This window comes from Heteronotia binoei, chromosome 7 (assembly GCF_032191835.1).
Source record: "Heteronotia binoei isolate CCM8104 ecotype False Entrance Well chromosome 7, APGP_CSIRO_Hbin_v1, whole genome shotgun sequence".
NCBI classification, from domain to species: Eukaryota; Metazoa; Chordata; class Lepidosauria; order Squamata; family Gekkonidae; genus Heteronotia; species Heteronotia binoei.
The window spans coordinates 56,803,346-56,818,154 of NC_083229.1; the positions used below are offsets into that span (position 1 = coordinate 56,803,346).

The 14,809-nt window shown below is 44.9% G+C and overlaps 1 protein-coding gene across 1 annotated transcript in view; it reads right to left on the minus strand.

Moving 5' to 3' along the window:
- C7H8orf34 (chromosome 7 C8orf34 homolog) overlaps positions 1 to 14,809 on the minus strand; it is a 184,149-nt gene that overhangs the window by 42,654 nt on the left and 126,686 nt on the right. Inside the window, exons 9-10 of the mRNA XM_060243666.1 lie at positions 9,435 to 9,520; positions 265 to 338 (exon numbers count right to left, since the gene is read on the minus strand). Coding sequence (XP_060099649.1) covers positions 265 to 338; positions 9,435 to 9,520 — 160 coding nt within the window. The remainder of the gene's footprint in view (positions 1 to 264; positions 339 to 9,434; positions 9,521 to 14,809) is intronic.

Below are 14,809 nucleotides of genomic sequence, written 5' to 3' on the forward strand. Positions count from 1 at the left end.
ATATTGGCCATTGCCCTTGATCCTCTAGCTCTATGCAGTGCCATCTGGGGGAACTACCCTTAGTTGGTAGGAGACTTTTTGTGCACGGTTTTTTACTGTATCTGTATGCTTTGTTCCTGCTTTCATTATTCCTGACTTTGGCTGTTCGCAGCACAAGTCCTCATTATCTGAACTCAATAAACCTTTTACTCATTTAATATAAGAACTGGTGAGTTGGGTCAATAACTGGCAGAACCTTACAATACATAGAGTTCCCATTCTTACCTGCTCTGTTGTTTGGGAGACATTTTCCAGTTCATCAGTGCTCTCCATTAAGATTTCTGTTCCAGGCACAGATGCTGTTCCAAAGAACAACAACAAAAAATCCATATGTTCACCAAATCCAATTAAGAATAATTAACAGTAATTTTTTTTACTTATAACCTTAAGACATAAGTAACACAGAAAATAGCATGTTAGATCAGAGGTCCATCATTCTGTTTCATAACTGTCATTCTTCAGACACAACAAGAAAATTAGTCTGAGATCTGTCATGGCTCTGCAACTGTTTGCTCCCAGTTCTTCCCTGCACCCAACAATGATGTTGTTAAAGGAGCAATTAAATGTGATGACATTCTGGGGCTTGCAGCCTACAGCGTAACTGCTAGGCTGCTTTAGCCTGGTTTGCCTCCCTGGGAGGGAGGAGTCAGGACTTGTCAGTTTGGGCGCGCAATGTTGGGGGCGGGGTCTGGCCTTCTTAACGGCTAGCTCCCCAGTCCCTCCTGTCAGTCCAGCGAAGATTGGGAGATAGCGAGCAGCACGTCGGTCTGGTTGGTCGCGTTGGGATTTGCGACGGCGGCTTCGTCGGGGGACTGCTTTGAGCATTGGAATCTGCCTGGCTAAGTTTGCTGGGGCCCAGGGCATTTGCATGGCGCCTGGGCCTTTGGTGGTTCTTATTTTGTGTGGGAGCCTTGGTGGTGGTCTTCCTTGTCCTTGCCCGGGGGTTGGGGGAGGCTTGTGTCCCGGGTGCAATGGTGCTCGCGGCTAACCTGAGGAGTTCTGTAGTTGCCTGAGGAGTTGGCTTTACTGACTTAGCTTTGGCTTGGGGTGTCTCTGTTGGGGCTTGGGCTAACTGTGTTAGGGCCTGGGCTTTCGTTGGGTGCCATTATTGTGTGGGAGCCTGGGGGGTCTTACATTTGTTTTTGTGTGAGTGTGGGGGGAGGCTTGAGTCCCAGGTGTGTTGGTGGCTGGTGGTGGCCTTCTTAGGAGTAAGAGGGAATAGAGAATACTTTTTAGGTTCCCTGGCAGAGTGTGATTGCTATTTAAAGGGCTGCCATTGAAGAAGGCATTGGTAGGTGGCCATTTTAGGGCCCCTTCTTTGTGAAGGCAAGTGGTGATAACAGCAATAGGGCGGCCATTTTTATAGTTTCTTTTCCCTGTTTAGGGGGAGGCAGCCATTTTAGGTATCATTTGGGGAGGCCATTTTGTAGTTTTTATCCTTCTGTAATAATGGCAGGAGGTAAAGCGTAAGCCCAAAGGTAAGAAGCCAGCACCTAAGGCACCCGCTAAGAGGGCACCACCCCCATCATCCTCGTCTGATGAGGAGGGTGATTTAGCAGTGGATGCTAGTATTATTAGTAGGTTGAGGGCGTTGGAGCAGGCGTCAGGTATCCCTTCTCCAGGTGAAGTAGAAGGGGTTAGGGCTTCTAAGAAGGGTAGGTAAGCTAATATTCTTACAAGGCTGTCTATTCTTGAGGGTAGGTCTGGTGGAATGCTGCCTGGCAGGGATCCTGGCCTCGGTGGTCCTGAGTTGGGTACGGTGGCAATGGCTGGAGGATCTGGATGTGGTTTGCCATTGGTGCCTTCTGGATTTGGAGGTAGGTCTGGTGATAATTGGCAGGTTGGAGTGGGGCAAGTTTGGCCATGGGGGCCATGGGGACCAGCTTTAGGGATCAGGCAAGGTACTTCTGCTGCAAGTGTTGGGGTGCCGGCTTCTTTGGGAGCTGGTTCAATCACGAATTGGGTCTGGCCTAATGGACAAGGTAATACCTGTGCTTACCCCGACGCAGGGCTTCCTGGCTTAGCAGGTTCCCTTATGGGCACACCTTCCCCTTATGGGACAGTTTCTTTTACATCCTTGCCCTTTGGGGATGTTGCCTTGCCATAAGGGGACCACTTGTTTCCCGCAACCAGGGAGAAAATCCTGAAAGGGGAGTATGTGGGTATTTTTTCTCTGCTCTTTTGAGAGCTGGAGAAAAAAGATAAGGAGGAGCTGGATGAAAAGGAGAAGGAGAAATTAAAAAAACGAAAGGTAGACAGGACCTGGGCGAATTGGCTGCCGGGGTTTTGTATTTATGCTGGGGTTATTGCCTGGGCGCAGCTGTGGCGGGCAGCTGCCCTTTTTCAATATTTAGATATAATTTATAAAGGATACATGGCTTTTAGGGGCCCAGCCCGGTTGCAATATGATCAGGAGTTTCGAATGAGGGCTGCCTTGTATCCGTCACTTCCGTGGGATCGTATTCATCAGCAGCTGTGGCTGCAGGTCATGTCCCCGGCTAGGCCTAATTTGGGTGATCACTCTGATAGCAGTCACCTGGTAAGTAGGTCAGCAGCATCGGCTTCATCCAGCTCTCGGCGGGGCAGGCGGTTCAACCCCGCTGGTTATGCTGGGAATTTGGCTCCTTGAGTGTAACAGGAAGGCTTGCCAGTTCAAGCACGAATGCCCCATGTGCGGGGGGTCACACTCCTTTGATAGCTGCCCCAGAATGAGGGGAAGAAAAAATGCAAAGAAGCCTGGTGGGGGTGGGGGATCCTATCCAGCTAAGAAAGGGGCCCAGCCCGATAAGGGTGGGGCCCCTTGAGCGTTGGTTGTCGAGGTATCCTCAAAGGGCTGACAGTTTGTATTTGTTAGAGGGTTTTAAAGTTGGTTTTAGGATCCCTTTTCAGGGGCCTTGGGTTCCTTTTATGTCCGGGAACCTTAAGTCAGTTAAGGGTTTGGAACAGGTTTTTAGGGACCGCCAAGGAATTAGCGGAGGGTAGGATCTTGGGTCCTTTTTCACATCCTCCAGTGGGTACTCTTAGGGTTTCGCCGTTAGGTGTGGTGCCGAAAAAGGCGTCTGGTGAATTTCGTTTGATTCACCATCTCTTCTTTCCCAGCGGAAAGTCTGTGAATGATGGAATTCCTGAGCATTTATGCTCAGTTAGATACACTAGCTTCGACCAGGCTATAGCCATGGTACGACGCTGTGGGGTGGGCGCAGAGTTGGCAAAATGCGATATTAAATCTGCATTTCACCTTCTACCAGTGCATCCTGATGATTTTGAGCTTTTGGGGTTTTCTTTTGAAGGCCAGTTTTACATGGATAGAGAATTGCCAATGGACTGCTCTGTATCATGTTCCGCTTTCAAGTGCTTCAGCACATTTTTGGAATGGGCTGCGAGGGAGAAAGTAGGTTTACAGGATGTTGCTCATTATTTGAACGACTACCTTTTTGTGGGTCCCGAGGGGACTGAGCGTTGTGGGCAGTTCCTGTCAGGCTTGCTGAGTTGGCAGCAGAGCTTGGGGTTCCTTTGGCCCCTGAGAAAACAGAAGGTCCAGTCCAAAAACTGACCTTTTGGGGGATTGAGATTGATACTGTTGCACAGCTGTTTAGGGTACCTTTTCAGAAGATAGTTGAATTGAGGTCTAGGATTTTTGCCTTTCTTCTTAAAAAGGTTACCATACTGGAGTTGCAACAACTGGTGGGGCACCTCAACTTTCCGTGCAAAGTGGTTGCTCCAGGGAGGGCTTTTCTCAGAAGGCTTTGTGATGCTATGGCAGGGTTACGCTTGCCTCAGCATAGAACATGGGTTACCTGCAGCATGAGGGATGATTTGAGGGTTTGGCAGGAATTTTTTGAGTCCTTCAATGGAGTCTCCTTTTGGAGAGAGGACATGAGGCTCGAAGCTGAGCTTCAAGTCATGTCTGATGCTGCTGGGTCTTTGGGTTTTGGAGTATATTTCCACGGACACTGGTGCGCGGATAGTTGGCCCAATTCCTGGGTAAAGGAAGGTGTGAACCGAGATCTTACGTTTCTCGAGTTCTTTCCTATTTTAGTTGTGGTTTGGCTGTGGGGGAAGGATATGGCCAATCACACTGTTCATTTTTGGTGAGAAAATATGGCAGTAGTCCATGTCATTAATTCCCTTTCATCCAAATCCCGGCAGGTTATGAGGTTGGTGAGGGCCTTCACTCTGCATTGTTTGAGGCTTAATATTTTGTTTTTAGCCAAACATGTTCCTGGGGTGAGTAACGGGGTGGCTGACGCTCTCTCTCGTAAACAGATGGAGAGGTTTCGTCAGCTGGCTCCAGATGCCGACAGAGAGGTGGTGCCAATGCCCCAGGAGCTATGGCTAATTGGAGAGTTGAGGCCTGCAGAGCGATAGGCCTAGTCATTGAGCCCAGCACCAGGAAGTCTTACAAATGGGCTGTGTGGCAGTTTGAAGACTTTAGGGCTGAGGTAGGGTATCGGATTGTTTGGTCCCTCCCGGTGGAGCAGTTGCTCCACTACTGCATTTCGCTTCGAGGTAAGGGATTGGCCGTGCGATCCATTAGGGGGCGCCTGTCAGCATTGGCTTTTGCCAGTAAGGTGTTGGGTTATAGGGAGGAGAAAGCTGACTTTTGGCTTCGAAAGATGCCAGAGGGGTGGGGCAGAGAGGCCAGACCCAAAGTGGACACGCGGAATCCTATGTCTCCGTCGATTCTGTGGGGTTTGAGAGGGGTTTGGAATGTAGTGTGCACTTCTTCTTTTGAAGCATGTTTGTTTCATGCTGCATCCTTAGTGGCATTTTTGGGGGCCCTGAGAGTCAGCGAACTGGTGGCACAGTCCAGGAATGATGTTTCTGGTAAGGTTCTATTATTGAGGGATCTGAGGCTATCTGAGGGTAAGGCTGTAATTACTGTCCATCGCTCTAAGACGGATCAGTTGCAGAAAGGTGTTGTACTTGAGTTGGGTAGTTGTTCAGCGCTTGAGCTGTGTCCAGTTACTGCATTGGCTGCTTATTTGGCAGTCCGGGGGCCGTTGATGGGTTTTTGTTTTGCCATCACGATGGTAGCCCGTTGACGAAACATCAATTTTGGGCAGTGACGTCACAGGCTTTAGGTGAGCTGGGTTTGACAGGAATGTGGTTTGGTACCCACTCCTTTAGGATTGGGGCAGCCTCGATAGCTGCCGCCGTGGGGTATCCTTCCTCTTCTATTCAGCGCTTGGGCCATTGGCGTTCTTCAGCTTACAAGTCTTATGTTCGACCGTTTCTTACGTCTTAGGTAGCTTGTTTATTTGTTGCTACTGGTTATAGGCCTGTTTAACTGTTTTTTCTCTTTAGATGCTGTGTTTTGGGCCGCTCACCAGGCGCGGAGAACTTTGGTCGGCTCTCAGCTGGGACTCAGCCAACATGTTTGTATTGAATGGCGGGGGCGCCAGGGCTGGGGCCTTCAGTGGCCGGGCCTGATGCCTTTGTTATTTCATGATAGTGTGGGTCCTTCTCCGCAGGTTATAATTGTGCACCTGAGAGGCAATGATCTGGGGCTTTTAAAGGGCAAGGCCTTAGTTTGGCAGGCCCGTGACGACTTTCAGCACATTAGGGAGCGATGGCCTGGGACCATCATAATGTGGTCAGCCATGCTGCTCCGCCAGGTTTGGCGCTGTGCTTGGAACCCTGCAGCTATTGAGAAGGCCCGGTATAAGGCTAATAAGGAGATGGTGTTAGAAGGGAGGTTGGGCCACTATTTGCCCCATCCGGACATTTTGTCGAAATTTCCTGACCTCTACAGAGGGGATGGGGTGCATCTCTCAGAAAAGGGTAACATGCTTTTCCTGAGAGATTTGCAGCAAGGGTTGTGGGTGGCTTTGGGCCTCCCAGTGGGCGCTAAGCCCTAAGTAGAGACTTGGCCTTAGTAATGGAAGGTTTGGGGGGTTTAGAACACTATACGGCTGGGGAGGACTGTGAAGCATCCCCCTTTTGGTGAATTAGGGGTCTGGCATGATCAACCTTGGGGTTTGAAGACCCGGGTTTGGAGAATGCAGACTGTCCTGGAGGCTCGGCTAGAGGATGCCTTTCCGTCAAGACGTGCATCTGGGTTTGGGCCCTCTGGTGCGTGCCTCCCTGCTGGGCCTGACTAGAGGGAGCTGAGTCTCTCAGCTCCGGCTGGGGGGGCTGGGTCTCTCGCCCGCTAATGGCAGGGGAGCGGTCGCGGTGACCCCTAACCCTGGCCAGGCCGCTGGTTGGGTGCCCTTGCCGTTTATGTTGATACTTAATAAAGGGGCCCAATTTTATTCCAATGCATTGTGTCTGACTCTTTATTCCGACCTTGGGGGGCAATAACTTATATCCTACCTAAAATCTCCAGTGATGGAAGAATTTCTACCTCAAGGAGCATGACTTCCCCACCTCATCCTTCCTACTGCAGTCCCAAATGCTGCTTTTGTGGAAAGAGAACTTCCAGGAATAGGGGGCAGGGGAGAATCCCAGCTGTGGGAGAGAAGAATTGGCAAAAATTCTCCTCCTTTCATTGTAGAAATTTCAGACAAAACCCAAGCCATTATATGCATGTTTAGCCAAAGGAAGACTGATGAAGACTTGGAAGAGCTTGGTCTGTTATCTACAAAATATTTAAACTATAACAACTGAACATAATATTTTTCTTAAGAAAGTATTTGCACAAATTCTTTACATTATTCCATACATGCTGGCCCAATTTTATTTGCTTTTTGCTAGTCTTTCCTGATATTCTCAATGTGCGTGACTTGGACTGATTGAAATGGAGAAGTCTGCAATGGACTCTCCCAAAATATTGAATAGTGAATTAACTGCAAATGTGAGATTTACTATACTGCTAGATTTACTATATACTGAAAAACTGTCAAATATTTTTGGGAGTGACAAATCTTGATTTCACCATATCAGGGTATGTTCACAGGATACTTTATCATGCAAAAGTATTACTTGCTTTGCCATTTGGTATAATCAGAAGTGGTGATAAAAGCAACCCAGAAATGTCTGATGTCAGTAAATAATCGTCATATTACGTTCTGATGGAGCAACACCAGTTTTAATTTAATTCAGGGCTCTTTTTCTAGCAGGAGCTCCTCTGCATATTAGGCCACACATCCCTGATGTAGCCAATCCTCAAAGAGATGGCTCTTAGTACAGGACCTACTGTAAGGGCCAAGAGGATTGGCTACATCAGGGGGCGTGGCCTAATATGCAGAGAAGCTCCTGTTGGAAAAAGAGCCCTGCTTTAATTTAATTTAATTTTTGGATTTATATCCCGCCCTATCCCACAAGCAGGCTCAGGGCAGCTCAAAATAAACTGACATATCAAGATTAAAATAACATCATAAAACAATGGCAAATGGTAGTCTTGTAATGGAGAGCTAACAAATTATACAAGTATTGTTTAAAAAGGATAGGAAAAAAATTAATGATAACAAGCTCAGTAACTGTGTTTGTGGGTCACTGACATAAGGTCTTTTGTGCAGATATATGGCAAATGAATAGTTCATACAGAAATACCAGTATTAGACAGAGGCATTAGACTTAAAATACTGATGGTTTGATGCTCCTATTTTACAGCAAATAACATCAGAGATAACACAACATAAAACTGTAAGAGATGAAATGGGACCTTGAATTCTTGTATTACCTGACCTGAAAAGGAGTCTGCAAATACTAAAGCCTTTTCCACTGCTACCATCTGTTCCCTAATTAAGTGCTTTTTTCTTTTAGAAGTATGGTGAGTTCAGGCTTTTAAACTAATTAATAATTAATGTACTGCCACAAGAGAAGTATTTTGGGTCTAAGAACATTGTGCTCACTATTCAAGTGACACATCATACAGAAAGTAGAGATAAGCACCGTAATTCTGCCAAGCCTCAGCATTGTGCTGGTGTCTTCAGAAAGAATATTTACATCAGCAGTTTCCATATTATGTAGTCTTGTCTCAACAGGGGATGCAGTGGGAACAGAAATGACAGCCGTGAGAAGAAAAATAAATAATAACAAAAAGTGACTAATGAACGGAATTTATTTTCCCACATTATTATGACCTGATGAAAACTTAGCATAAAATATCTGAGATATAAGGTTATAATACAATCACTGTTATTGGTTTGTTTATGCTACTGTGTAAAAATGAAAGAAAACTATTCTTAGATATCCTAGCACAATGGATGTCCTATTATTCTGGATTCTCACTGTTCTATCTTGTTGTGTCAACCTTCTATTGTAAGCTGTCTTGGGTCCCATTGTTAGGCAACAGGCAAACCATAAGCATTTTAAACAAGCAAGTAATTAAGTATATTCTTACCACTCAGGTTTTAATTTTTTATCTGTCAAATATGTTGATTTTTTTTTTTGTCTTGTTGATTTTGGGGCCACCCACGTTGGAAGGCATCTTCCCCAATACTCACTTGTGAACTCCGGACTGGGTAAAATCTGGCCTTGACTTTGGCTCAGATTGAGGTTTGTGTAGGGTTGCCAGGTCAAACCTCCTCCCTGGTGAGGAACTTTGGGGGGTGTTCCTGAGGGGGCGGGGTGTCCCCAATACAATGACCACATTGGGAATGCAGCTCCACCCCCAACAACACTGGCTGCACTCCTGAACTCCAAGCACTGATTTGCCACTTGAACATTGGCGAGTGAGGCCCTGCTAGCAAAAAGCTCTTACAAGGTGGTTACTTTAAGTGCTTTTTGCAAGAAGGGCTGGGGCTCATGCACCTGAAATCCAAGAATAATCATGGCTTGGAGTTCAGACATGAGAAACCCCACTTGCAAAAAGCACTTAATGGCCAAGTGGTGATGCTTGCTTGGAAATCAGGCATGCAAGGCTGGCCCTACTCGCCCTAATTCCAAGCAACTTGGAGTTCAGGTATGTGGCGAGATTTAAAGGGCCCTTCAGCTGATCGGCTCCTGCGATCAGCTGTAGGGTTCTTTAACTCTGGTAGGAAGGGAGGGAGAGGGGTAGCCATTGTTGGGGGCATGGCTTGCCCCACTGGGCTGCTGGCCTGGGGAAAGAGTTTCCCAAATTAGGGGAAACCCTGCCTGGACAGTAAGGCTGGTAGTCCTAAATTTGTGCCTATTCCTAATCAGCAGTGTCCAGCTGCAGACTACCATTACAAATTGCAGGCTCAATTACATCATGCTATACAATATCTTCCCCACCCCTTGATTTTCTTGCTTAGTATACAATCTGATGAAGAATGTTGCTGAACTCAAAATCTGCTTACTACTGTTCTACACTAGCATAATATTTAAATTAGCCCTAATATAGCTACTAAATACCTTCAGCTTATTCAATTATTTATAAAAATCTAATTTTGCTAAAGCTATACTATATCCGTTTCGACTGAAATTCATAGAGATCTTTCCAAAAGATTTTCATATAAGATAATATAGCTTTCCTAAGACCTTACCAACAGATTCTGCTACTTCTTGTTCAAAAGTCTGAGAGGCAACGGATACGTCTTCTGTTCTTCCTGGCAAGTTATCTCCTTGTAGCCTAGATAATTATAATACAAACAAAAATGAAGTTTAATATATAAACATATGAAGCAGCCTCATACTGGTTCACACTATTTTTTTATTTAGAGCATTTTAGCCCTTTCTCAGAAAACAGTCTCAAGGAGGGTTACAATAATAAAAACGTATTATTAAAATTCCATCAGGCCTTGAATTCAGCAGGACCTCACAGGAACACAGCTCCTGAACCTTTCCAACGCCCTCCCCTCCCCATCTACCTTGTCCATTGAATGGTAGATGCAGCAGCATAACAATCCCTGGATTAGAAGAGCAGGCAGGCAGCCAGCCACCAGAAATTTTGCCGCACACCCAGCAGCCCTCATTAACCCCTGTAGAAGCCTATGCCACCCTTTCTCCACTTCTTATGTGATTTTTGGTGGTGGGTGGCTTGTTGGCCTTTTGACTGTGGAAGGGGTGGCAAAAGAGAGCCCCAGGTGGCTCCTGAACCAGCTTCTGCTAGAATCAAACTCAGAAGGTTTATGTACACATACTTCAATATATCAGAATTAACTGGCGTGCTGATAATATCATTTTCAGTATGTATAGTGTGGCTATTTATTATGCCCTCTGCTGCTAACCACTTATAATAAACAGTTGTTTCCCCAAGTAAAATACTGTATTAAAAAGAACTAGAAATAGCTTTAAAATAGTTTGCAGCAAATTTAGCAAATTATTTCCTGTTCTTTGCTTTAAACAGAGGACTATATATATTATACTGGAAACTTGGAGCATTCATAGTATCTCAAAAAGGTCTGCTCACCTTGATGAGTCATACTTCCATGGATCATAGCATTATAAACTTATGTTAAATATTTATAACTTTTGAGAAAAATAGCACATTTTTAAAAAATTGACAGCTTTGCTACAAATGTTACTGAACTCCTAAGCAGTGCAATCATGAAGGCAAAAGGCAAAACAGTCGCACAGCTGGTCAGTTCTCTAAAGGAGTCCACACAGCTCAGGACAAGCAAATGCCCCAGCAGTGGGGCTGCACCCATGTCAGCATCACCAGCAACCACATAGTCAGGGTCCCAAGACATCACATGGGTATGACTGTACAGCCATGACAAACCAGAGGGAACCAACTAATCACAAGTCCCAGCCCCAGAGGCACAGTATCAGAGGGGTGGGAAGGGGTTATGTACCCATGGCCTTACCTCCGTGTGCACCAGCAGAAAGCCCAAGAAGGTCCACCCAGGAGTAAGTCCTACATGAAGCAATAGGAGCAGCCTCCAGGAAAGTGGCACAGGGGAAGCAAAAGGAACATGAGAGAGGCCACGGTGCTTGGCAGCACCAGTGGGGGCACCTCTCAGCACTAAGGCCACAGTGCTGAAGCTGGCTCCAGGGTTCTTCCTGGATGACATCCTCTGCTGCTGTTAGTGGAGCAGAAGGGGGGGTTACCGGAGAAGTGGCCAACATGAGGTCACAGATCACTGTTGAGAGGTCCATGAGCAGCCCCTTAATGCCACCCACCTATCCAAGTCCCCGGTGACAGCCACCAGCTGCTTGAGGTGCTCAATAATCACCCCCTGAGCCATCAAGCATTGCTGGCTCTGGGCCACAGCATTTCTCCACTCACATTAGGTCTGTGCACTGCTCCTGCTCAATGAATATCCACAAGGCCAAGAAGTGGGAAGTGGGGGGAAATGATGCGCTTCTGGGGACCTGGCAGTGGCTCTGAATTACCAGCCTCACACAGTCAGCACCAGCCACATCATCCAAAGCCAAATCTGGAAGTATTGCAACCCAAGGAGCCTCAGTTCTATCCTCCATGGCCCTCATCCTTATCCGAGCACCTGGAATCTTCTGTACGCTATACCTCATCAGCAACCATTTACCCTGGGGAGTCCACAATGCCCAAATTCAGAAGACAACTGACCCATCCTTCATGGCCCATATCAAAGGGATGAGGGCATGAAGGTGGTCTATGATGCCAGCAGAGAAGGTCAAGGTGAAGGAGCTTGGGTAGAGAACAGAGAGAAGCACAACAGCTGGTATTTTAGCTGACATACTTTACTTTGTAGGACATTTGCTGGCTTTCCTCAAATGTCATAGTTTGTTCATGACAAGAATAAGGCTCTACAATCTCAGGTTCACAACCTGCCTCTCTCGTTACCTCTTTTCCCTGTGAGTAGAATGCAGATTGCAAATTTCTTGTTTGGTTGCAAACCAGAATTTGTTGCAACATGTCAATTGGCAAAGCAACCCAATTTGTTTCTCATCTAAAAACTGTTCCAGCTTGAGGCAAGAAACAAACCACAATTTGTCATTTTGCCAGATCTGGACATCATTACAAACTATTTTTTGTACTAAAGCAGGAAGCCTTCAGTATGGGCCAAACAGTTACTGAAAGAAAGGGGAACGCAGGCCTAAGCTCTTTGAGAAGTTAATTCTCATGAACACCAAGAGTGTTTTTATTTACTTTGTGCTACTGTCAAACAGGTCAAGGGAGATTTGGCTATGCCCCCTCAGACCTAGGAGGGAAGGAGAGGAAAAACAACAGAAATAACTTATAATTTGCAAACTTTTGCCTTAAGGGTACTTATGGTCTGGTGAGCTTTAAATGGTTACTGGTCTGCAAGACACTAAGTCACATTGTACAAAAATATAAATGGCTTTATTTACAAAAGGGTAAGGGAAACATAAAAAGGACATAAAACAAACATAAGATATACTAGTGTACAGAGAGGAGAAACACTCAAAACAAAAAACCATTGGCAGCTAGCCAACTACCTCCTACACTTAACTTGCAGTATCTCCTGGCTGCTTACCCTGAGTCTTAACTCACTTGATGCTCCTTAGGCACCACAACGCAGTTGGACATAGCTCCCTCTCATCGTCCATGATCTACTTTCAGTTGAATACTATACAGGTGAGACTAATCAACCTGAGCCTGCTTTTGTGGGGAGGGTGGGATATAAATCCAATAAATAAATAAATAAAACCTTGTATCTATCTAGGCAATTGCCTTCTGGCATAGCAAATTTAAAGGTACAAATCTTTACACTACTTAGACATGATAATGCTGACTAATACAAAGACTTATACATTGTGAATGCAAAGTTCATTTCTTGACAGCTACTATAGTTACTAAATAAATAAGACCACAGTGTAAGGTAGCCTCCTGAAAACTAAAGCAGCTATATTTCTACCAGTGCAAATACGTCTAATCTCCACTAATATAGGCAACAACAAAATTATTCTTCAAATTTAAAAGCTAATCAGTATTTAAAATATTTAAATTTTGTTGTAATAGCATCTATTGTGTCAACATTTTAGAAATTCCTGTAGCATTTATAATGTATTAGATTATGAGGGGTTGTTAGCTGAACAAATATCATACAATGAGACTATCAGAAATAACCTTTTCTATATGATTTTTGCATTTTCCAGAAAGTATGAATGAGATTACTTGTGCATTCTGAAGCAATTTCCCAAGAGCAGAACGACATTATTTCAGAGCAGAAAACCCATAAAGAGCTATAATTATCCAATCCTTTTACAAGATAGGGAATTACATTTTATCTTAGCTGAATAAAACCATTATATCACATGATACAAATTACATTCATGGTCAGCTTTTTCATTCTTTCCACCTCCTTTTTAAAACTGCAAAAGACATTTTCTGCAAATTTATATATATATATATATATATATATATATATATATATATATATATATATATATATATATATATATATATATATATATATATATTTCAGACATTCAAACATGCTGACCAAGTTTTGTTAGTTCTCTGCTGTCATCCTAATGTGTTTAGACCTAGCTAAGGCTCTGCTCTTGCTGAAACTTTTCCTCAAACTTGCATGTTAGCACTCAACCAATAATGACACCATGGAGTACTAATGGGCTTTCAAGAAACCTTAACAATTATTGCTCATTACCATCTGGTCTCCTGTGAACATTTCAATATACTAGACAGATCAACAGAGGATGAACAAGTCATGATAGACTGCCTTGTGGGATTTTACTGTGGAAAAAAGTTTTATGTTAATTCACTCTGCTAGGTTCTTATCCTAACCACAGTTTCTTCCACATAAGATGCACTGAAATTAATTCTATCAGCCTACCCAGTACATTTTTGCTTATTTTTCCACCACGGAGCTCAAGGCATATATCAGGGGTGTCAAACATACAGTTCGGGGACCGTATCAGGCCCCTAGAGGGCTCCTATCAGGCCACTGAGCAACTGGCTGTAATCTGCTTCCTTCTCCCTCTCTCTTGCTTCCTTCTGCATAACAGCTTGCTTTGCCAGGCTAGCTCAATTGCACAGGAACTACAGAGTAAAACCTCTATTTTCTCCATTGGCCGAGGCTCCTCCCTTGGGGAGGAAGGGGGAAGGAATAGCTTGCTTTGCCAGGCTCACTCAATTGCACAGCAGAGCTACTGAGCCAAGTCACTCTTCCTTCTATTGGCTTAGGTTCCTCTCTCCCCCTCCCAGTCCCCTGGGGAAAGAGGAAAGAGCCAGAGCTTCCTTTGCCCAGTTCCCTGGATCTCATGGGAGAAATACAAAGAAAGCAAAGACCAATGAGTGCTAATGTTTTAAGCATGTTTTTTTAAAAAAAGATATTTGTGCTTGTCTGTTCTTTATAAACTTTATATCTCTTCCATCTGATTTTAAATAGGTACATACATGTCCTGACCCAACATGCCCTCGCCCAACCCAACATGGTCCGGTCCAACGAGGTCACATTTATGTCAGATCCGGCCCTCATAACAAATGATTTTGACACCCCTGGCATATATGGTTCCCACTTTCCATGATATTCTTACAACAACTCTTTAAGAACATTTGAGTAGTCAGTATTCAAGGAGGGAAGGCATCATGCTGATCTAGTCAGATCTTAGAGGCTAAGCAGGGAAGGCGGGGAGGAGGAGATTTGGATTTATACTGCACCCTTCACTCAAAGTCTGAGTGATTTACAATCTTCTTCCCTTCCTCTCCTCACAACAGACACCCTGTGAGGTAGGTGGGGCTGAGAGAGCTCTTTGAATACTGCTCTTGAGATAACAGTTCTGAGAGAAAAGTGACTGACCCAAGGTCACACAGTTGGCTGCATGCGAAGGGGTGGGGAATCAAACCTGGTTCTGCAGCTCTTAACCAGTACACCAAACTGGCTCTCACTAAACCAAACAGTACCTGGATGGGAGATCTCCAAGAAAGACCATGAAGAGGAAGGCAATTGCAAACCACCTCTGCTTCTCACTTACCTTGAAAGCCACTTTCTGGGATCACCATAAGTTGGCT